The sequence below is a fragment of the Mobula hypostoma genome, chromosome 5 (assembly GCF_963921235.1).
Source record: "Mobula hypostoma chromosome 5, sMobHyp1.1, whole genome shotgun sequence".
NCBI lineage: Eukaryota > Metazoa > Chordata > Chondrichthyes > Myliobatiformes > Myliobatidae > Mobula > Mobula hypostoma.
Genome location: NC_086101.1, coordinates 172,519,634 through 172,541,729, shown reverse-complemented (window position 1 = coordinate 172,541,729; position 22,096 = coordinate 172,519,634). Strand labels below are relative to the sequence as shown.

Here is a 22,096-nt window from a genome sequence, read left to right as displayed (position 1 = left end):
TAATAGAATCAATGAAAGACCGCACCAGCTGGGTGTTCAAACACTCTGCAAAAGGCAACAAAATAAGCAAATACAAAAAAAGAAAGAAATGATAACAATGCATAAATGAGAAATAAAAATCAAGTCATGAGATGAAGACACCTTTAGAGTGAGTCTATAGGTTGTGAGAACATTTCAAAGATGGGACAAGTAAAGTTACACCCTCTGGTTCAAGAGCCTAATGATTGAGGGGGTAATAACCGTTCCCAAAACTGGTGGCGTAGGTCCTGAGGCTCCTATAGAATAGTACAGCACAGTACAGGCCCTTCGGCCCACAATGTTGTGCCGACCCTCAAACCCTGCCTCGCATATAAGCCCCCACCTTAGATTCCTCCATTTACCTGTCTAGTAGTCTCTTAAACTTCACGAGTGTATCTGCCTCCACCACTGACTCAGGCAGTGCATTCCAAGCACTAACCACTCTCTGAGTAAAAAACCTTCCTCTAATATCCCCCTTGAACTTCCCACCCCTTACCTTAAAGCCATGTCCTCTTCTATTGAGCAGTGGTGCCCTGGGGAAGAGGCACCGGCTATCCACTCTATCTATTCCTCTTATTATCTTGTACACCTCTATCATGTCTCCTCTCACCCTCCTCCTCTCAAAAGAGTAAAGCCCTAGCACCCTTAATCTCTGATCATAATGCATACTTTCTAAACCAGGCAGCATCTTGGTAAATCTCCTCTGTACCCTTTCCAATGCTTCCACATCCTTCCTATAGTGAGGTGACCAGAACTGGACACAGTACTCCAAGTGTGGCCTAACCAGAGTTTTATAGAGCTGCATCATTACATTGCGACTCTTAAACTCTATCCCTCGACTTATGAAAGCTAACACCCCATAAGCTTTCTTAACTACCCTATCCACCTATGAGGCAACTTTCAGGGATCTGTGGACATGTACCCCCACATCCCTCTGCTCCTCCACACTACCAAGTATCCTGCCATTTACTTAGTACTCTACCTTGGAGTTTGTCCTTCCAAAGTGTACCACCTCACACTTCTCCGGGTTGAACTCCATCTGCCACTTCTCAGCCCACTTCTGCATCCTATCAATGTCTCTCTGCCATCTTTGACAATCCTCTACACTATCTACAACACCACCAACCTTTGTGTCATCTGCAAACTTGCCAACCCACCCTTCTACCCCAACATCCAGGTCGTTAATAAAAATCACGAAACGTAGAGGTCCCAGAACAGATCCTTGTGGGACACCACTAGTCATAATCCTCCAATCTGAATGTACTCCCTCCACCACCACCCTCTGCCTTCTGCAGGCAAGCCAATTCTGAATCCACCTGGCCAAACTTTCCTGGATCCCATGCCTTCTAACTTTCTGAATAAGCCTACCGTGTGGAACCTTGTCAAATGCCTTACTAAAATCCATATAGATCACATCCACTGCACTACCCTCATCTATGTGCCTGGTCACCTCCTCAAAGAACTCTGTCAGGCTTGTTAGACACGATCTGCCCTTCACAAAGCCATGCTGACTGTCCCTGATCAGACCATGATTCTCTAAATGCCTATAGATCCTATCTCTGAGAATCTTTTCCTACAGCTTTACCACCACAGACGTAAGGCTCACTGGTCTATAATTACCCGGACTATCCCTACCACCTTTTTTGAACAAGAAACAACATTCGCCTCCTTCCAATCCTCCGGTACCATTCCCATGGACAACGAGAACATAAAGATCCTAACCAGAGGCTCAGCAATCTCTTCTCTCGCCTCTTAGAGCAGCCTGGGGAATATTCCGTCAGGCCCCGGGGACTTATCTGTCCTAATGTATTTTAACAACTGCAACACCTCCTCTCCCTTAATATCAACATGCTCCAGAACATCAACCTCACTCATATTGTCCTCACCATCATCAAGTTCCCTCTCATTGGTGAATACCGAAGAGAAGTATTCATTGAGGACCTCACTCAGCCTCCAGGCACATCTTCCCACCTTTATCTCTAATCGGTCCTACCTTCACTCCTGTCCTCCTTTTTTTCTTCACATAATTGAAGAATGCCTTGGGGTTTTCCTTTACCCTACTCGCCAAGGCCTTCTCATGTCCCCTTCTCGCTCTTCTCAGCCCCTTCTTAAGCTCCTTTCTTGCTTCCCTATATTCCTTAATAGACCCATCTGATCCTTGCTTCCTAAACCTCATGTATGCTGCCTTCTTCCGTCTGACTAGATTTTCCAACTCACTTGTCACCCATGGTTCCTTCACCCTACCATTCTTTATCTTCCTCACCGGGACAAATTTATCCTTTACATCCCGCAAGAGATCTCTAAACATCGACCACATGTCCATAGTACATTTCCCTGCAAAAACATCATCCCAATTCACACCCGCAAGTTCTAGCCTTATAGCCTCATAATTTGCCTTTCCCCAATTAAAAATTTTCCTGTCCTCTGTGATTCTGTCCTTTTCCATGATAATTATAAAGGCCAGGGAGCGGTGGTCACTGTCCCCCAGATGCTCACCCACTGAGAGATCTGTGACCTGACCCGGTTCATTACCTAGTACTAGATCTAGGATGGCATTCCCCCTAGTCGGCCTGTCCACATACTGTAACAGGAATCCATCCTGGACACACTTAACAAATTCTGCCCCATCTAAACCCTTGGAACTAATCAGGTGCCAATCAATATTAGGGAAGTTAAAGCCACCCATGATAACAACCCTGTTATTTTTGCACCTTTCCAAAATCTGCCTCCCAGTCTGCTCCTCTGTATCTCTGCTGCTACCAGGGGGCCTATAGAATACCCCCAGTAGAGCAACTGCTCCCTTCCTGTTCCTGACTTCCACCCATATTGACTCAAAAGAGGATCCTGCTACATTACCCACCCTTTCTGTAGCTGTAATAGTATCCCTGACCAGTAATGCCACCACTCCTCCCCTTTTTCTGCCCTCTCCATCCTTTTTAAAGCACTGAAATCCAGGAATATTGAGAATCCATTCCTGCCCTGGTGCCAGCCAAGTCTCTGTAATGGCCACTACATCATAATTCCATGTATGTATCCAAGCTCTCAGTTCATCACCTTTGTTCCTGATGCTTCTTACATTGAGGTACACACATCTCAGCCCTTCTACTTTACTGTCTTTACACCGTTTATTCTGCATCTCTTTCCTCAAAGCCTCTCTGTATGTTAGATCTGGCTTTACTCTATGCACTTCTTTCACTGCTCTATCGCTTTGGGTCCCATCCCCCTCGCAAATTAGTTTAAACCCTCCTGAACCATGCTAACAAACCTACCTGCAAGGATATTGCTCCCCCTCGAGTTCAGGTGCAACCCATCCAATCTGTACAGGTCCCACCTTTCCCAGAAGCGATCCCAATGATCTAAAAATCTAAAACCCTGCTCCCTGCACCAGCTCCTCAGCCACTCATTTAACTGCCATCTCCTCCAATTCTTACCATCTCTGTCACATAGCACTGGCAGCAATCCTGAGAACGTCACCCTTGAGGTCGTATTCTTCAGCCTTCTGCCTAATTCCCGAAACTCACACTTCAGGACCTCATCCCTCTTCCTGCCTATGTCGTTGGTCCCAACATGTATCACGACTTCTGGTTGCTTTCCCTCTCGTAACAGGACGTCATGCACCCGGTCAGAGACATCCCGGACCCTGGCACCCGGGAGGCAACAAACCATGCGGGTGTCCTTCTCACGTCCACAAAATCTCCTGTCTGCTCCCCTGACTATAGAGTCTCCAATGACGACAGCTCTCCTCTTCTCCGTCCCACCCTTCTGCACCACAGGGTCAGAGTCAGTGCCGGAGGCCCTGCCACCGTGGCTCACACCTGGTCAGTCTTCTTCCTGATGGCAGCAGTGAGAAGAGAACATGACTTGAGTGACGGGGGTCCTTGTTGATGGATGCTACTTTCCCATGACAGTGCTCCATGTAGATGTACTCAGTGGTGCAAAGGCTTTGCCCATGATGGACTGGGCCGTATCCACTACTTTTTGTCAGCATTTCTGTTCAAGGGTGTTAGTGTTTCCATCTGAATGTTTAATAAGATTATTAATAAGTTAGTCATTTTAGAATATTATTTATGCTTATGCTTGTTTGGGGCTTCATGGGGTACAAAAATGAGAACTAAGTAGTATCAATAATGATATATTATTATATAGAATTAAAATGCACCATATATTTTGGGGACAATGTTAACTATGGATAGCAGATTAAAGACACCCTTAGCATGAATCCTCACAGTCCAATTTCAGGTTTAGTCATGCTTCAAAGGGAGTGGGTGCAAGCACATCAAATTAGGTATGAAATGTTTTCTTAATCATGATAATTGGCATCAATAATGTTTGGGCATCAGAATCCAATGGCTGAAGGTGTTCTTTGAGCATAAAACAGTATAGTTTATGAACAGGCCCTTCATCCCACAATGTCTAATCCCATTTGCCAGATCATTCCATCCCTTGATTATCATTCCATTGGATCCTCATAACTGCATCGGCTTTTGGACAATTGAGATCTAAAAGCAAATCAACAAAAGGATTTACAGTGAATTTTTTTCACCCAGAATCTTGTCCTTGGAACAGCAGAGTTAAATGTGCCGATAGCAGGGAATGTAATCTGTACTCTGCACGTAGACGTCGGTCTGATTGAAGCCAATCAAACAGAGTCTGGGAGATGGAACATGATGCAAGCACTGCAAAGTTGTGTTTTTGATACCACCAGCAGGAAAAATGCAAATTTCCTGCTCTTTTTTGGAAAATTTACTCCTGGTTATTTTCCCTTTTGTTGATGTCGCTGCCACGAAAGCTCACCATCACCTGTACTTTCTCAGGACAGGAGGCTAAAATCATTCAGCATGCTCACGTCGACTCTTACCAACTTGATGCGCCTTAGAAAGCATTCTGTCCGGATACATCGTGGATTAGTATGGCAATTGCTCTACATGTTACCGCAAGATGCTTTAGAGACTTATGGCCTCCCCTCTATGGAGTTTGTCTGTACCTCTTGCTGTCAAAGTGAAACAGCCAGCATCAAAACCCCACCTAGGATGGACATTCTCGCTTCTCCCTCTCCCAGCAGGCAGGAGATACAAAATCATGAAAGTATGTGGCACCAGACAGAAGGACAACTCCTGTATGGACCTCCTGTCTACCTTGATTTTATTGTCTACCTTGATATGATCTTCCATTTTATCGTTCAGCTACCCTACACCTTTTCAGTAGCTTCTACACCTTATTATGCATTGTTATTGTTTTCCCTTATTCTAGTTAAATGCAATGTGCATTGATTTGATCTGTATAAACAGTATGCAAGGCAAACTTTTCGTTGTGTCTTGATACATGTTGCAATAATAAAACAATAGCACAGAAGGCACATTGAAAAAGCTTTCAGCAACAGATGAGCTGAGCAAGTGGAGGAGAGTGGCGTTGTTACAGATGTTGTGCTAAGCAGTCAGTGATGGAAGGGAATGTCAGAAGTTCAACTCTGTATTGAATAGGATACAAGATTTCAGGCATTAATGCTGTGCGGGAACAAGGGTGTACACACACAATAGAGGTCAAACAAAATGGATGTGAGGGGATATGTAACTTCTAGCTGCTTCTGAATCCCATGAATGTTGCACTTCAACATGATATAGAGTGAAATTGAATACCCATGTCATGTATAAAATCTTAAGGGGAGAAATCTGTTGTCAGTAACTCAATGTAAAAAATGTTTTTACACATAGTTTTGCTGATACTTGATTTTTTTTTCATGAAACAGCCTAGAGACAGAATTTGTTAAAGGAAAACGGATAAACATATAAAAATATATTTTTAATGGATACAAAGAAGTGGTAGGTGAGTGGGTGGCTTGCATCATGCTCATCTGAAGTCAGTTTGATTGGCTTCAGTCAGCGCAAACTCTACATGCAAAGTACAGATTGTATTCCCTACCATTCAACATATTTCACTCAAATCATCACACCCTGGAGATTGATGAGTTCATGATCTCTTACATACACTCTGTGGTCACTTTGTTAGGTACAGTGGTCTTCTGCTGCTGTAGCCCATCCTCTTCAAGGTATGATGTGTTGTGTGTTCAGAAATGTTCTTCTGCATGCCACTTTTGTACGTGTAGTTACTAGAGTTACCATCGCCTTTCCTGTGAGCTTGAACCAATCTGACCATTCTCCTCTAACCTCTGTCATTAACAAGGCATTTTCACTCACAGAACTGCTGCTCACTAGATTTCAGTTTTTTTTTGTTTTTTGCACCATTCTCCGTAAACTGTAGAGATGGTTGTGTGTGAAAATCTCAAGAGATCAGCAGTTTTTGAAATACTCAAACCACCCCATCTGGCACCAGCAGTCATGTCTAGATCACTTAGATTGCATTCCTTCCCCATTCTGATGTTTGGTCTGAGCGACAACTGAACCTCTTGATCATGTCTGCATGTTTTAATACATTGAATTGAATTGAATTTACTTTATCACATATCCTTCAAATACATGAGGAGTAAAAATGTTTATGTTACGTCTCCATTCAAATGTGCAATTATAGTAATTTGTAATAAATAATATGTACAACAGGATAGTAAATATAATATAGAAATACAGCAGCGGCAGCGTGAATTAACCAGTCTGATGGCCTGGTGGAAGAAACTGGCCCAGAGCCTGTTGGTCCTAGCTTTTATGCTGCGGTACTGTTTCCCAGATGGTAGCAGCTGGAACAGTTTGTGGATGGGGTGATTCGGGTCTCCAATGATCCTTCAGGCCCTTTTTACACACCTGTCTTTGTAAATGTCCTAAATGATGGGAAGTTCACATCTACAGATGCGCTGGGCTGTCCACACCACTCTCTGCAGAGTCCTGCGGTTGAGGGAAGTACAGTTCCCATACCAGACAGTGATGCAGCCAGTGAGGATGCTCTCAATCATGCACCTGTAGAAAGTTCTTAGAATTTGGTGGACCATACCAAAGTTCTTCAACTGTCTGAGGTGAAAGAGGTGCTGTTGTGCCTTTTTCACCACACATCCGGTATTGTACAGACCACGTGAGATCCATTGCTGCCACATTATTGGGTGATTGGATATTTACATAAAGGAGCAGGTGTACAGGTGTAGCTACTTAAGTGGCCTCTGAGTGTATATTTCCTAGTTGGCCTCAGCTAATCCTTTCCCCCGAGTTCCCTCATTGATTTGCTGATGACAGTCATATAGCCCCAAGCTCTGGCTCTCACAGGTGAGGATTTGTGCGACCAGATCCTGCGGCAAGTGACATTACCCTCTTCACCATCTCTGGTGCAATTTTCAATGATTTCAATAGAATGTTTAGGAGGAAAAGTGACCAACTGCATTGACACATTCTAAAGCAGCCTGCAAAATTATACATGAGCTAATTAATTTCTGAAAAAAAGCAAAGATAAGCATCATGTCTTGCAAGATGCATCATTTGTTCAGTGACAACAAGTTAGTCACAGAAGTGATGATTGGTGCCTGGTTTATTATTGTCACATGTACTGATGCAATGAAAAGTTTCGTCTGCGCGTCATCCGGATAGATTATTCCATATCAAACTTTACAACTCCTCCCTTGGATGGTCAAACACCCTGAGCCAATAGGCTGGTCCTGGACTTATTTTCTGGCATAATTTAAATATTACTATTTAACTATTTATGGTTTTATTACTATTTATTTATGGTGCAACTGTAACGAAAACCAATTTCCCCCGGGATCAATAAAGTATGACTATGACTATGACTATATGTAAGTACGTCAAGGAAGTACAAAAAGGAAATCTATTGCAGAATACAGAATATAAGTGTTATGGATGGGGTGAATATGCAGTGCAGATAGTCCAAGAAGGTGTAGAGCAGGGGTTTCCCAACCTGGGGTCCACAGACTCCTCAATTAATAGTAGATAATGCAGAAACAGAAATAATATACATTTTAAAAAGTGAGGTAGTGTTCATGGGTTCAATGTCCATTTGGAAATCAGATGGCAGAGGGGGAAGAAGCTGTTCCTGAATCGTGAATGTGTGCCTTCAGGCTTCTGTACCTCCTACCTGATGCTAACAGTGAGAAAAGGGCATGCCCTGCTTGATGGGAGTTCATAATAATGTACGTCGCCTTTCTGAGGCAGTGCTCCTTGAAGATGTCTTGGATACTACGGAGGCTAGTATCCATGATGGAGCTGACTAATGTTACAAATTTCTGTAGCTGCTTTCAGTCCCGTGCAGTAGCCACACCCCCCCCATCCACCCCCACCATAGCAGACAGTGATGCAGCCTGTCAGAATGCTCTCCACAGTACATCTATAGAAGTTGTAGAGTGTTTTAGGTGATAAACCACACCTCTTCAAACTTTTAATGAAATATAGCCACTGTCTTGCCTTCTTTATAGCTGTGTTGATAAGTTGGGACCAGGTTAGATCCTCAGAGATCTTGACACCTAGGAACTCGAAATTGCGCACTCTTTCCACTTCTGATCCCTCTATGAGAATTGGTTCGTATTCCCCCGTCTTAGCCTTCCTGAAGACCACAATCAGCTCTTTCATCTTATGACACTGGGTGCAAGGTTGTTGCTGTGATACCACTCAACTACCTCGTATATCTCACTTTTGTACACCCTCTCATCTCCATCTGAGATTCTACTAACAATGGTTGTAACATCAGCAAATTTGTAGATGGTATTTGAGCTATGCCTAGCCACACAGTCATGGGTATATAGAGAGTGGAGCAGTGGGCTATGCACACACCCCTGAGGTGCGCCAGTGTTGATCGTCAGCGAGGAGGAGTTATTAATACCAATCCGCACAGATTATGGTCTTCCAGTTAGGAAGTCGAGGATCCAATTGCAGAGGGAAGTACAGAGGTTCGGGTTCTATAGCTTATCAATCAGGACAGTGGGAATGTTGGTGTTAAATGCTGAGCTATAGTTGATGAACAGCATCCTGACAGAGGTGTTTGTATTGTCCAGGCGATTTAAAGCAGTGAACTCCTGGAGTAGAGGTAGATTGAGGGATCTGGAGTTCTGTATTCATAGTAGAGGTCCTGTAAAGAAATGGATTCTTATATTTAAAAAAAACAGACAATGCTAGGAAGATTCAGCAGTTGAGGCAGTATTGGTAGAGAGAAAAACATAGTTAACTTTTATGTTGATGTACCTCTCATTGGAGAGGTCAGTAACTTGAAGATTCAACTCTGTTTTAATCCAGAATTCCAGCATCCACACACTTTGTTTTTTTGAAGGAAGGATTGTTTTTCCCTCTGGTTCTTTCATAAGAGCAAAAAAATGGGGGGGAAATTGATTGGAATCTGAGTCACAACAGTATTTTGTGCATTTCTATTGTATCTTATCAGATCCCAAAGTGCTTCACATGCATTAAATTCCTATTGCAGTCTAATCAATGTTGTTACTTAAATATGTTTGTTTTGAATGTATTTGTTATATCACACAGACCAACCAAAGCAGTTCTCCTCCTTGCATTCTAAAATATCTTTACTCAGTACACTGAGTAGCTGGAACCTTCCTGCTATCATTTTGATATGACTAGCACTTAGCAATCAAAGGAAATCTTCCACAGGCTACCCTCAATACCAGTACATTGACTTGCTGTGAATCCCAAGCCTTTTATGGTAACCTGCTCTCTCCTACCTTGTTAAAGAAGGTTGTTTGTAGATAACTTATTTCCCATATAATAACCCTAAAATCAGAAAACTGCATTGCACTTGATTGTGACCACTTCTTTTTGTGGCACAATCATCGCTTCTCTGAGAACAGAGTCTATCGAGCATTACAGCCACGTTCCAGGATTCATCACAAGCTGCACTTTCAAAGAACAAGCAGTTCTCTGATCTCAGCAAGACCACCAAATAGAGGCTGCACTTGGCTTCAGTTTCCCTCAGCCAGAGTTGGAGAAATTAGCCATTGCTGATTGCTCAGGGAGCATTTTATCCTGTCTTTCAAGCTGGTGTACATCTGCTCAGCCTGGTACCATAATCATTAAAAGTCCTTGCATGCCAAAGCTACTCTAAGCCACGGTAGTCTTACTGCCGCTCTGAATTTCACTCTATGTAGTATAAAGTTGGCGTTCCTGACATTCTCCCTGGACAGCTTACCTCTGATACTCATCTGAATGGGATTCATACCTCCACACAATCTATAATGTACGATAACGTGTTTTACCTCAGGACAAATCACACTTTTTCCTAAGGAACTTAGCATACAAAAGCTTTGAGAATTTTGCCTGTGCTGCATAGATGACCCTGTTTCTATATTACACTGTTCTTAAACATTTGTATGTTCTGTTTCTCAAGCGCACTTCCTGGATAAGATAGTTAAAGGTACTGCATGTTTTTTTGTTGTGCTCTCTCCTTATATACAGTAAATTATTCTCACCCTCTTGTTTGCATCATGGTTTCATTGAGCTTTTGACAACTAATGCATTAATGAGGACTTTTACAGAGCTTGTGTCTGCAATGTTTTAACAGCATTTAACACCCGAAAAAGACTTGAGAGTCAACAAGCTGGATTAGTTTTGCTTTAGGTCCGTTTTCACTCTGTAGCGTCTTTGTGACCAGTGTACGGAGGCTAAATCACATAGAGTGGCAATACAATGTAATGCATATGTAATTGAGAACAGTTCATTCCTGTTAGATTTTGATTGTTGATGAAGAGAGAGAGAAAAAATCAGTTGGAGAATGCAGGACTTTTGTTTGAAGAGTAATTTAATCATACAAAAAAATCAATTGTATCAACATCAAGCACTATTTGTAGCTATGTGTGAAACTGTTAAGTGGTGTGGAGTAAATTTGATACCAGTTTAATAATCACTGCACCTCATCTTTCATTAATGCTATTTATGTGATTTAACAACGTTTCTGAAATTTGTTATTTAGTTTGTAGAAACGCTCCTACAGTTGCATTGCCTGACATGTCTTATTCAGGATGATAGCTCCGGCAGTATGACCAGTCTTCATTGTTTAAAACACTAGGAGTTTGCTTTAGTTCACTCATGTCCTTGTAATTACAAGCATCCCTTTTCTTCTGGTTGTATAAATACAGATTCTGAATATGCCATTACTTTTAATTATGTTTCCGCAATTTTCCTCTTTGTCCATACTAGCAGACAAGATAGGATATAAAGGTAAAGACAAAAGCCCTAGGGAGATTGTTGCAAACAATCCCTCTCTGCTCTCTGTCTTCAAGCTCATCATTTAATGTGACTTTTTTTTATTTTAAGGGTTTTTTCCCTCATTGATTTACTTCCTTTTCTGTTTAGGCGTTTTGCCTATGTTTGCTGTGGTTCTTATGGTACTGCATTCTGTGTCTTAAGTCGTTCAACACGCCAGGCTGCTATTTCCGTTGAAAACCCTGTCTGTCCCATTTCAGTCCATCTGCAGTCTTGACTAGGCTTAGCTATCTCACTTGTTTCTTGGCCTTTGCTTACTCTTTTAAAAAGAATGTGAGTTTTTTAAAGCTTGGTTTCTTTCTTTCTTAATAGCGTATGGTTCTATATACCCTGCCTATACTTTGTCCATCTGTTTCAGTTGCCATAATTTCACATGAATAAGCTACAGCTTCAAAGCCCCAGAGTAACAAGAGATTCAATCAGATGGGGGCAGGGGTCGCACATGCTCATTTGGTTATTGCCCTGCCCCAGTGCATCTCCCAGGCAAATTGGTGTGCCAGCCATCTCCATGGTAAGTCACATTGCCTAGCTATCCATGCTGAGGGGCTGCTTGTGAAAGGAGAAACACAAGGAACAATGGAGAGAAAGTGAAGAAGTCAGAATGTCAATGCAATTCCCTTGAGGCCCTAACGTTTAAGTGTTTCACACCTTTAATGATGAGAAGGCAAATGCATGCAGAATGAAACCACATGGTGACAGACTGAATTCCAGGTTTCACACATGCCTTGTGGGAAGGTGCCTGTCCTGACATCATACCTGAAGAGTCTTGCTCGAATTTTAAGATCACATCTTCTTGTTGGACTTTCCCACCCACTAACTTCACCCATTGCTCCTCATACCCCAACTAAGAAAGTATTATTTTTCATCCATCCTCTTAAATCCATGAATTATATTTAACGCTTCAATTCAATCACCATGTTACCAGCCAACTGATGTGTCCGAAAGCCAATCCAGTTACTATGGTTGGGAAAAATATTTATATATGTGTAGGCATTATTCTGAGTGCAGACCTTCAAAGTGATGTCCTCAGATCAAGGGATGATCATGGAGAAGAATGGGCAAGATGAGATATTTGGAAAGGTGACAAGAGTGTGGTGGCTGGGTAGGATGGAGGTTTGGACATTGATAGTGTCAGTAAAGCAAGTTGAGTGAGGTCCCTTCAAAAGTGGAAGATAAAAAATTGTTGGAGGAAGGGAACTCCAGGTAGCATTAAACAACATACATCAGTGGTGTTCCCAGGTTGTTGAACATGAGTATTTATTCCTGATACACCAGGAGGTTCTCTCCACTCCATCACATTTAAAAATTTGGGCCTTAATTTGTAAACATCAACTCTATATTTCTTTACTATGACTCAACTTTTGGGTAAATTTGAGTTGACTGAGTTCATCTCAAAAAATCAACAGCTACTCAAATAAATTGGGCTGTAAGTGGAACTAGCCTCAAAGAGACAGACAAGCACATTAGACATCAGATCTCACCTGTTGGTCTTTGGTTGAACATTTAAAAATACTATGAGAAATCTGAAATAAAAAGAAAAGTTTTGAAAACAATCAGCAGATCTGTTGGCATATGTGGAAAGAGAAGTGTTTCAGATCCGGGACATCATTATTAGAACAGGTTGTTTTAAGCTGATGTTTAAACCTTCTGCTCTTCCCCAACTTGCATTTCATGCCTGGGTGATTTGTTCCTCTTACTGACAGTGAGAACTCATTGCCCTGGGCCAACTAAAACTGTTAGGGCGATGCCTGAAAATCCCAGTGACTTCCTTCCCTTTGCCCCTGCTCCTAAAGTTCTATCCTGGGAGCATACTCCAGAGACACTCTCAAGGGAATTTTTGGACCAGAGCAAACATTCAATTCCTTTAGCATAGATTTTGGCATCAGTATGTGTGATTGATATTTAACAAGGTTTTCATAATAAAAATGAAAGCAAGGTTCAGCATGACAGCTTCTATTAAAAGCAACAAATGGCCTCAAGTATTTAATCATCAACAGTCTCAGATTTTGCATGACCTCAGTACTTCTCCTGTCTGAAGTGACCATGGTGAATCTGGGTTACTTCTTTGCTATGAACTGGCCCTTGAAAAGGTGCTTTCCAAATACAGTGTTGTGAACTTTGCCTGCTCTCTCCTAGTTCTGCTTGAATCCTGTTTCTGAACTGTAAAAAGAGGTGAGACCACTGACCAGCACTGTGTAGCCCTGAGACATACAGTCCTGGAGTTCTATTGCAATTTTTACATCATCATTATAACTTTGTTAGAAGACCACCAGAAACCACAGCTATGGCCACAGAGCAGGCAATGGTAAAGGAAAATCAGAATGATTTTTCCAACATAGTCTTCGAACAACTCAATCTTCAGCGACATTAGTTGATTGTAAAAGAACAGACTAAAGCCCTTTGCTTCAAAATTCACACTTCTTTTCTAAGCTCTTTCTCTCTTTATTCTTCCCCATTACTGCAGTACTGCACATTCACATTCTTGGTTTCCTCGGAAACTGTAATAATATTCATAATAAAAATGGGTGATTTGAAACCCTATATAAGACCCCTGTTTTTAATATTAACTTTACTCCAATATCTGACTCTTCCAAAAGCCCTCAGCTGGTGATAGATGCATATTTTACATTTTTGGCAATCATGCTGCAAGTACAACTCAAACAATGGTTGCACATTTCTTTGGAGCATTGCAAATATTAATAAATATTCCCAGTTTCTATTGCAAAAGGGTGCAGTTTAACCATGTGAAATTATGGCAGCTGTGCTTCAACAAAGGCTTGTAGCTGGTGATCATTCATTGGTGTTGATGTACATAACAAAGCAATGGATCATTTTGTCTAGAATTTATGGTCTTGCATTCTTTTCACAGAGGGTTGTCCTGGCCTTTGCAACAGTAATGGAAGATGTACCCTTGACCAAAATGGCTGGCATTGTGTTTGCCAGATGGGTTGGAGAGGAGCAGGCTGCGATGTTGCCATGGAGACAGCATGCTCAGATAGCAAGGACAATGAAGGAGGTAAGAACATATTCAACCCAACCGGCTGCACAGTGGTACAGCAGGGAAACTTGCTGTCCCACTATACCAACAGTCCAGGTTCAGTCATGACCTCCACTGCTGTCTATGTGGAGTGTGTGTGTGTGCTCCTTATGATTGCAGGTTTTATTGCAGTGTCATTGCTCACTTCAAAGACCATAGGACATAGTAGCAGAATTAGGCTACTCGATCCATCAATTCTGCTCCATCATTCCATCATAGCTATTTGTTATCCCTTTCAACCCCATTCTCCTGCCTTTTGCCTTTGACACTGTTACTAATCAAGAACCTGTCAACGTATCTTTGGGGTGGCTTAGTAGATTAGTGGTTAGCGCAACGATTTACAGTACCTGTGACCGCAAGGTATCCCAGTTTCCTCCCATAGTCCAAAGACGTACCAGTTGGTAGGTTAATTGGTCATTGTAAATTGTCCAATGATTAGTCTAGGGTTAAAATTCAGGAGTTGCTGGCTTGAAGGTCTAGAAGGGTCTATCCCACACAGTATTTCAGTAAGTAAAATTCTGCTTTAAATAATACACTGTGACTTGGCCTCCACAGCCATCTGTGGCAACGAATTCCACAGATTCACCACCTTCTGGCCAAGTAATCCCTCTTCAGCTCTGTTCTAAAGGGATGTCTTTGTATTCTGATGCTGTGCCCCCTTGTCCTAGATCCCTCACTATAGGAAACATACTCTCCACTTCCACTCTATCCAGGCCTTCCAATATTCTTTTGGGTTTCATTGAAATCTCCCTTCATTTTTCTAAACACCAGTGTGTACAGAGCCACCAAACGCTACTCATACGTTAACCGTTTCACTGCTGGGATCATCTCACGAATCTGAGACATGCCAGTGGGTGAAGAGGTGGTTATAAATTTATATGAGTAAGTGGAGGTAATGGACTCGTGAGAGTAAGTAGGATGCAGAGAAATAAGTGAGAGAATGTAATTGATGGGATTTCTAGCATAAGAGTCAATGACTTCTCATATGGAAGCAATGCCTGAACTGAAGTTGTCATGAGGAAACATCGAGAAAACAATTCTGCCAACAGATTTTTACTTTGGAATCAAGTCTGATGCCTTTTGGAACCTTGCCAATATTGCACATGTTAAGCTGCTGATATTTAGAAAAACATTGTCAGGCAAAGTAAAATCAAATACAATTTAACATCAAAAGAAGAAATAATCAAAATCTGTTCAGCATATAGAGATGGTGATTGCCTGCAAGCCTCCAATGTTTATTCTCCCGCTGATGTCCAGTCCCAATCGAATGAAACCCAGTATTTATCCTTCTTCAGCTAGTCTTCACATTTCAACATGCAACTGAGGAAAAAAGTTTTTTTGTGATAATTTTTATTTTTGTAAAAAGAACTTTTCATTGCAGAAGGCAAAAACATTTGTTGATTTCAAAGTCAGGGTCATCATTTTTTAATGTACCTGTGTCATTCAGTAATTGTCACACACATTCAGCCTTCTGAGTCTGTAAAGGCTTGTTGGAGAGCACTTCCAGTAGTACTATTTATTCAGCCACGCTGCCTGCCAGCCCCCTTATTTAACCCAATCCTAATCACAGAATAACCAATTAACCTACTAACCAGTACACCTTTGGACTGTGGAAGGAAACCGGAGCACCCAGAGGAAACCCACATGCTCATAGGAAGGACGTCCAAACTTTTTACAGATGGTACTGGATTTGAACTTCGAACTCAGATGCCCTGAGCAGTAATTGCATCACGCTAACTGCCACGCGGCCATGGTGCCCCACACATCCTGCACATACCTTTTTCCCCAACTCTTTAAACCTGTATTACTTACTGATCCTTGGAAGTCTTCGATGATGGAACCAGCTTTTCTCTGTCTGTCTAACACACCACTTCTTGAAGTATACACAAGGTCATGGTGGTGTTAGACAGAAACTATCTTTAAATCTTCCCTGGACAGTCCGTCAGCATTATCCTCATATTAGTTGGCCTTGAGAATTAACGGGTGGATCCTTTGCCACCCAGAAGCACATTTGCAGATTCAATAGCAGCGAGGACCGAGATCCCTCAAAACAACAAACTGTGCAAATACAGTACAAAAAGGAAAGAAAGAAGAAACAACCCTGAGATTCATTTTCTTGTAGGCATTACCAATAAATACAAAGAAACGCAATAAAATCAATGAAAAACTGCACACAAAGATGAACAAACAACCCATGTGCAAAGACAATAAACTCTGCAAATACAGAAAAATAAATAAGCAACAAATATCGAGAACATGAGATGAAGAGTCCTTGAAAGTGAGTACATAGGCTGTGGGGACAGTTCAGTGATGGGGCGAGTGAAGTTATCTCCTCTGGTTCAAGACCCTGATGGTTGAAGGGTAATAACTGTTCCTGAACCTGCTGGTGTGAGTCCTGAGGCTCCTGCACCTGTTGCCTGATAGCAGCAGCGAGAAGAGATCGTGACCTGGGTGGTGGACGTCCTTGATGATGGATGCTGCTTTCCTGCGACAACGCTCCATGTAGTTGTCCTCAGTGGTAGGGAGGGCTTCTCCCGTGATGGACTGGGCTGTATTCTCTACTTCTTGGAGCATTTTCTGTTCAAGGGCATTGGTGTTTCTATATCAGGCTGTGATGCAGCTGGTTAATATACTCTCCAACACACATCTATGGAAGTTTCCATGGAAGTAGAGCTGTTGCCATGCTTTCTTCATAATCACACTTACGTGCTTGGCCCAAGACAGATAACACCAAGGAATTTAAAGTTGCTGGCCCATCCCCCTCTTATCCCCCAGTGAGGACGGGCTCATGGACCTTCAGCTTCCTTGTCCTGAAGTCAATAATCAGCTCCTTGGTCTTGCTGACATTGGGTAAATCGTTGTTATTGTGGCACCACTTAGCCAGAGTTTCATTCTCCCTTCTATATGCTGTCATGTCACCGACTTCGATTCGGCCTGTGACAGTGGTGTTGTCAGCAAACTAAAATTGGAAATTGCTTAAATGAAAGCTAAAGTATTTAAAGACATTTAAGATAAAGCTTTAATAATGTCAACTATTTATTGCAATATAAATGTATCATATACAGTGCGTTCTCTAAAAATGGTCAATCTCTTCAAAGTTTCATAGACTTGGTCCCCCAGAAAATGATTTCAATCAATCTAATGTGAAAAAGTTAGACTTCTGTTATTGCATTTCTCTTCTCCAGACAAGTACGTGCTGTCATTTTGTTACTCCCTTGCTGGTTTCACTGTGGACTGTTTTTTTTCCCCCAATACAAATAGTCCCAAGTGGTAAACATGGTTTAAAGTGAAGCACTTGACTGTGACATTAATTTGGAAGCTGGTACAGTACAAATACAATCTGCACTCGTGCCATGTGTGTCAACAACCTTGACTCCCAATTAATAAAACTGGGATTCTAAAATAGCTGGTTCAGTGATTCTTTCTTCATCTTAGTTGGAATTATTGTACCCTGAAGCTTTTTGTATGAAACAGTTTTTGTGTATCATCGAAAATGCCTGATCCCTATTTAGAAAAAGTCTGAAAGAAAGAAATACCCTTTATAGATTATGGTTCACAACAGGACATTCTAAGGCATTTCACTGTCAATAAAGTACTTAAGTGCAGTTACTGTTGTAATTTAGAAAACATTTAGCCTAAAGTTTTGGGAGGTTGAATCTGAGTTAAGCTCAGATCAATGGGAAGGAAGTACTGTTGGGAGTTTCCTGCTGATCAGTCACCATAATTGCACCAGAAAATCGATGGAGACTTCAGATAAAAGTGGTGAATGATCAAGAAACCCCTTGAGAATATTCGTGGCTGATGCTTCTACTGGTCAAAGACATTTACTTGGTGTTTTTACACTGTAGGTACTTGTATATTCTGACCAGAGCAATGTAACATGCCAACATTGCATACTTTGACTCACATTCTCCTTTCTTGACAGTGAAATTCCATAGTCGGTTTGCTGTTTCTTAGTGGCCACATTGTTAAAAAATTAGAAAATGCAAATTTGTAAAAAAAAAACTGCAGATGCAGGAAATCTGCAATAAAAAAAATGAAAAATTATGAAAAACCTCAGCAATTCAGAGTGATGGGATAGAATCCATGGCCATCTGTAATGTCAATGAACTTCTGCAGTGTTATGACATGCCCAATGTAAGCTTGAGAGCAAGTGATGATAACTGAAACATGCTGGCAGAGGAGGTGGTGGACTCAGATTAGGCAGGCATAAATAAGCAAAGAATAGAAGTATGCGGCCCTGCTGGGACGAGGACCTGAGTTATAAGGAAATATCGAATAAGTTAGGCCTTTATTCCCTAGAGAGTAGAAGAACAAGGGGAGGTTTGATAGAGGTATGCAAACTTATGAGGAGTTCAGATAGGGTAAATGCAGACAAACTTTTTCCACTAAGGTTGGGTGAGACTAGAACTAGAGGTCACGGGTTAAGGGTGAAGGGTGACATGGTTAAGGGAAGCTACTTCACAGAAAGGGTGGTAAAAGTGTGAAATGTGCTGCCAGCGGAAGTGGTGGATGACAATTCAAATTTAACATCAAAGAGGAACTTGGATAGGTAAAGCTTGGGAGGGGTATGTAGGTCAGGTCAGTGGCACTAGGCAGAATAATAGTTTGGCATGGATTAAATGGGATGAAGGACCTGTTTTTGTGCTGTCGTGTTCTTTGACTCTATGACTCCATTGCAAACAAATGGAGCACAAAAGTCAGCCTGGATGTCCATAAAGCTGTATGACACAGGAGCAGAATCGGGCCATTTGGCCTGTCAAAATTGCTCTACCAATACATCATAGCTGATCTATTTTCCCTCTCAACCCAATTCTCCTACCTCTTCGCCATAACCTATGACACCCTTATAAATCAAGAACCTATCAACCTTCGCTTTAAATATGTCCAATGACTTGGCCTCCACTGCTGTCTGTGGCAATAAATTCCACATATTCACCATCCTCTGGCTAAAGAATTTGCTCCTAATCTCTGTTCTCAAGGGATATTCTTCTATTCCGAGGCTGTGCCCTCTAGTTCTAGACTCTCTCACTAATGGAAACATCCTCTCCACATCCACGCTATCTCGGCCTTTCAATATTTGGTAGGTTTCAATGAGATCCCTCCTAATTCTTCTAAACTCCAGCAAGTATGGGCCCAGGGCCATCAAACACTCATCATACGTTAACCCGTTCACTTCTGGAATCTTTGGAGTATTGTAACTCCAATATGTCAGCTTTCTTCTGGAAGCATTGTGGTCTTCTGGATTCAAAAATTAATTCTCCAACTTCAGAGAACTCACTTTCTGTCTGTATAGAACAGGCCATTTTTTTGTTCTATTTGTGGTACAGATTACATTTTTCTGCCTCCACAAACATAGCTTTCTGTTGAGCTTGTCCTACCACATTTCTTTGTCTGAATTCACACTCCCTCTTTTCATAGTTTTAGTTTGATTCATTCTCTCTCCCCTCCCCCCTCCCTCCCACCTCACCATCTCCCTCCCCACTCACCCTCTCCCTCCCCTTCTCCCTCCCTCCCCCCACCTTTCAAACATGTGACCTCTCCAACTTATCCTCACAGCAACCCTAGTCTCAGCCTCTCAGAGAAGTACCCTTTATTCTATCCATCCGTTTCTCAGTTTATGTGCAGGCTAACGTGAGCTTAATTTTCCTCTTTTGCAATACTGACAATGGGTCATCAGCCGTTAGCTCTTATTTCTCTTTCCACAGATGCTGCCTGACCTGCTGATTCTTTCTAGTATTCTGTTGTTTTTCTTTAAAGATCAACTCCACTCATAAGACCTGATCTCATTCTCTATCATGTTCAGTTACTTCAACCTGTTTGTCTGCTTCCCAATTTTGTTTCCAACATGAAATACATATGTTTGTCAGAGAATTATAGGAATAAGAGCATAAGAAGGCCACTCAGCCGTACAAGCTTGCTCTGACATTCTATATTTGTATGGCTAATCATTCAAGTTCAGTATCCTGCCCTTGATCACCGTAGCTGTGATAATAATGTCTAATTCCTTCTTGAATATATTTTGGCTTCAGCTGACTTCTAGAGAAAAGAATTCCTTAATTTCACTGCTCTTTGGGCAAAGAATTTTTTCCTCATCCTAATCTTAAATGGCTTACACCTCATCCTTAGAGTATGGCACCTAGTCTGGACCTCCCTGTCCATCAGGAACATCCTTTGTACACTTAATCCATCCAATTCTGGGATGATTTTGTAGGTTTCTACGTAATCCCTTCTCATTCTTCTAAACTATTTTGAGTGTAAACATAATTGTCACAACCTCTCCTCATCCTGCCTTCCCAGGACAGATATGAATGCATTTTTTCTGCCTCTGATCCCGTATTGCAAAGTTTTGATTAATTCATCCACTGCTACCTTTCCAGATTTCACTGTTATCTCCAAATTTGGTACAGTCAACCAATTTAGTCAGTTTTCACAGAGGTTTTGAATCCAAGTTATTGATGTAACCACTGAAGGCTGCTTCCTTGGTCTGGAGAACTTCTAACTAGAAGGCAAAACCAAAAGGGAAGTGAAGTGATGAGAAATTATTTTCTCAAAATATTCCAGAAATATATTTGGATTCTTTGTGTGCATTCAATCATTGAGCATTGACGAGAAATTGATAGGTTTGTTTTTGTCTCCAAGGGAATGGGAAAGGGGAGGGGGAAATCAGATAAGAGAGTGATGTTAAAATACAGGATTAAACAAGCCTTATTTATTTATTTGTTTGTTTAGAGATACAGGCCCTTCCAGCCCAATAAGCCCTGCTGCCCTGCAACTCACATACTTAACCACAATTTACAATGACAAATTAAGCTACTAACTCATACGTCTTTGCAAAATGGGAGGAAACCAAAGCACCTGGAGGAAGCCCACGAAGTAGTGGGGAGAATGTACAAACACCTTACAGACGGTGCCAGGATTAAACTTCGCGCTACGACAGCCTGAGCTGTAATAGTGTTGTGCTAACCCCTATACCACCATGGCGTCCCGCCCAGTAATCTTGTTGATGCCAGAGAAGGCACAACAGGCAAATGTCATTCTTCTGATTTTACTTTGTATGTTCCTAAATTAAAATTGTGGTGATCTCAATAAAATCCATGAGACATTCAGCTCAGCTCATCTTCCAACACTGATATCGCATCCATAACAGGTACCCACTGTTTCCTAACTATCAGCCAATTTATTTTCTGTTCCCAGCTGCAGAAGGTTACAAACTAAAGGAATATTTGTGTCATGAATAGTGGAATAAACTGTATTATTCATGATGTCCTTAACATTCCTTTAGCACAGAGTCTCCAAAGATTATTCCAGTTTCCTCTTATGGCCTTGTGAAAAGAGCAGGTATAGGGGCTGTAATAAATTGGCTCCAAGATGGTGTTAATCTATATATAGTTTTTTGCAGTTCTAGCCTTCTTCTTTAAGCAATCAATACATCTTCAAATCTGCGTGGCATACTGGGAATAGACAATGCATGAAAGTGATGCACTGAATGAAGCCTTCAGAAATGAATAAGCTTCAAACGCGGCACCACATCAGTCAGAACTTAGCTGCATGCTGAGAGTTTTTCATTAAACACAATGTGCTGGTGAAGTGATTAGCCGGATTGATATTTTCACATTCCGCACATTGAAGGGAATTGTGGAGAAATATAGGAACAGCAGTTACTTTGGAAATGCAGCAAATGAAATTTAATGTACTGTAAAAAACGAAACACAGAAAAAAAAGAGGAGTGAGGGGTGAAGAATGATTAAAAAGAAGGAAATGGATTTGAAGCTGCAGTACTGCATTATTTAAAATTCCTATTATTTTCTTCCGATGCTCCCTCAACCAATAGCAACCTCTCTGCAGTCACATGTTTCCCTTGTTGGCAGTGTGTTTTTAACCT

General features: G+C 41.6%; 1 protein-coding gene across 11 annotated transcripts in view; it reads left to right on the top strand.

Annotated features, from left to right (window-relative positions):
• The window catches only part of tenm3 (teneurin transmembrane protein 3), a 2,629,382-nt gene that overhangs the window by 2,499,730 nt on the left and 107,556 nt on the right, over positions 1–22,096 (top strand). For 9 of the 11 annotated variants that reach the window (XM_063049436.1, XM_063049434.1, XM_063049437.1 and 6 more), the window contains 3 exons: positions 10,300–10,326; positions 11,109–11,129; positions 14,044–14,190. In XM_063049436.1, the coding sequence (XP_062905506.1) occupies positions 10,300–10,326; positions 11,109–11,129; positions 14,044–14,190 (195 nt within the window). The remainder of the gene's footprint in view (positions 1–10,299; positions 10,327–11,108; positions 11,130–14,043; positions 14,191–22,096) is intronic. The other 2 variants (XM_063049438.1, XM_063049444.1) reach the window with 1 other exon arrangement.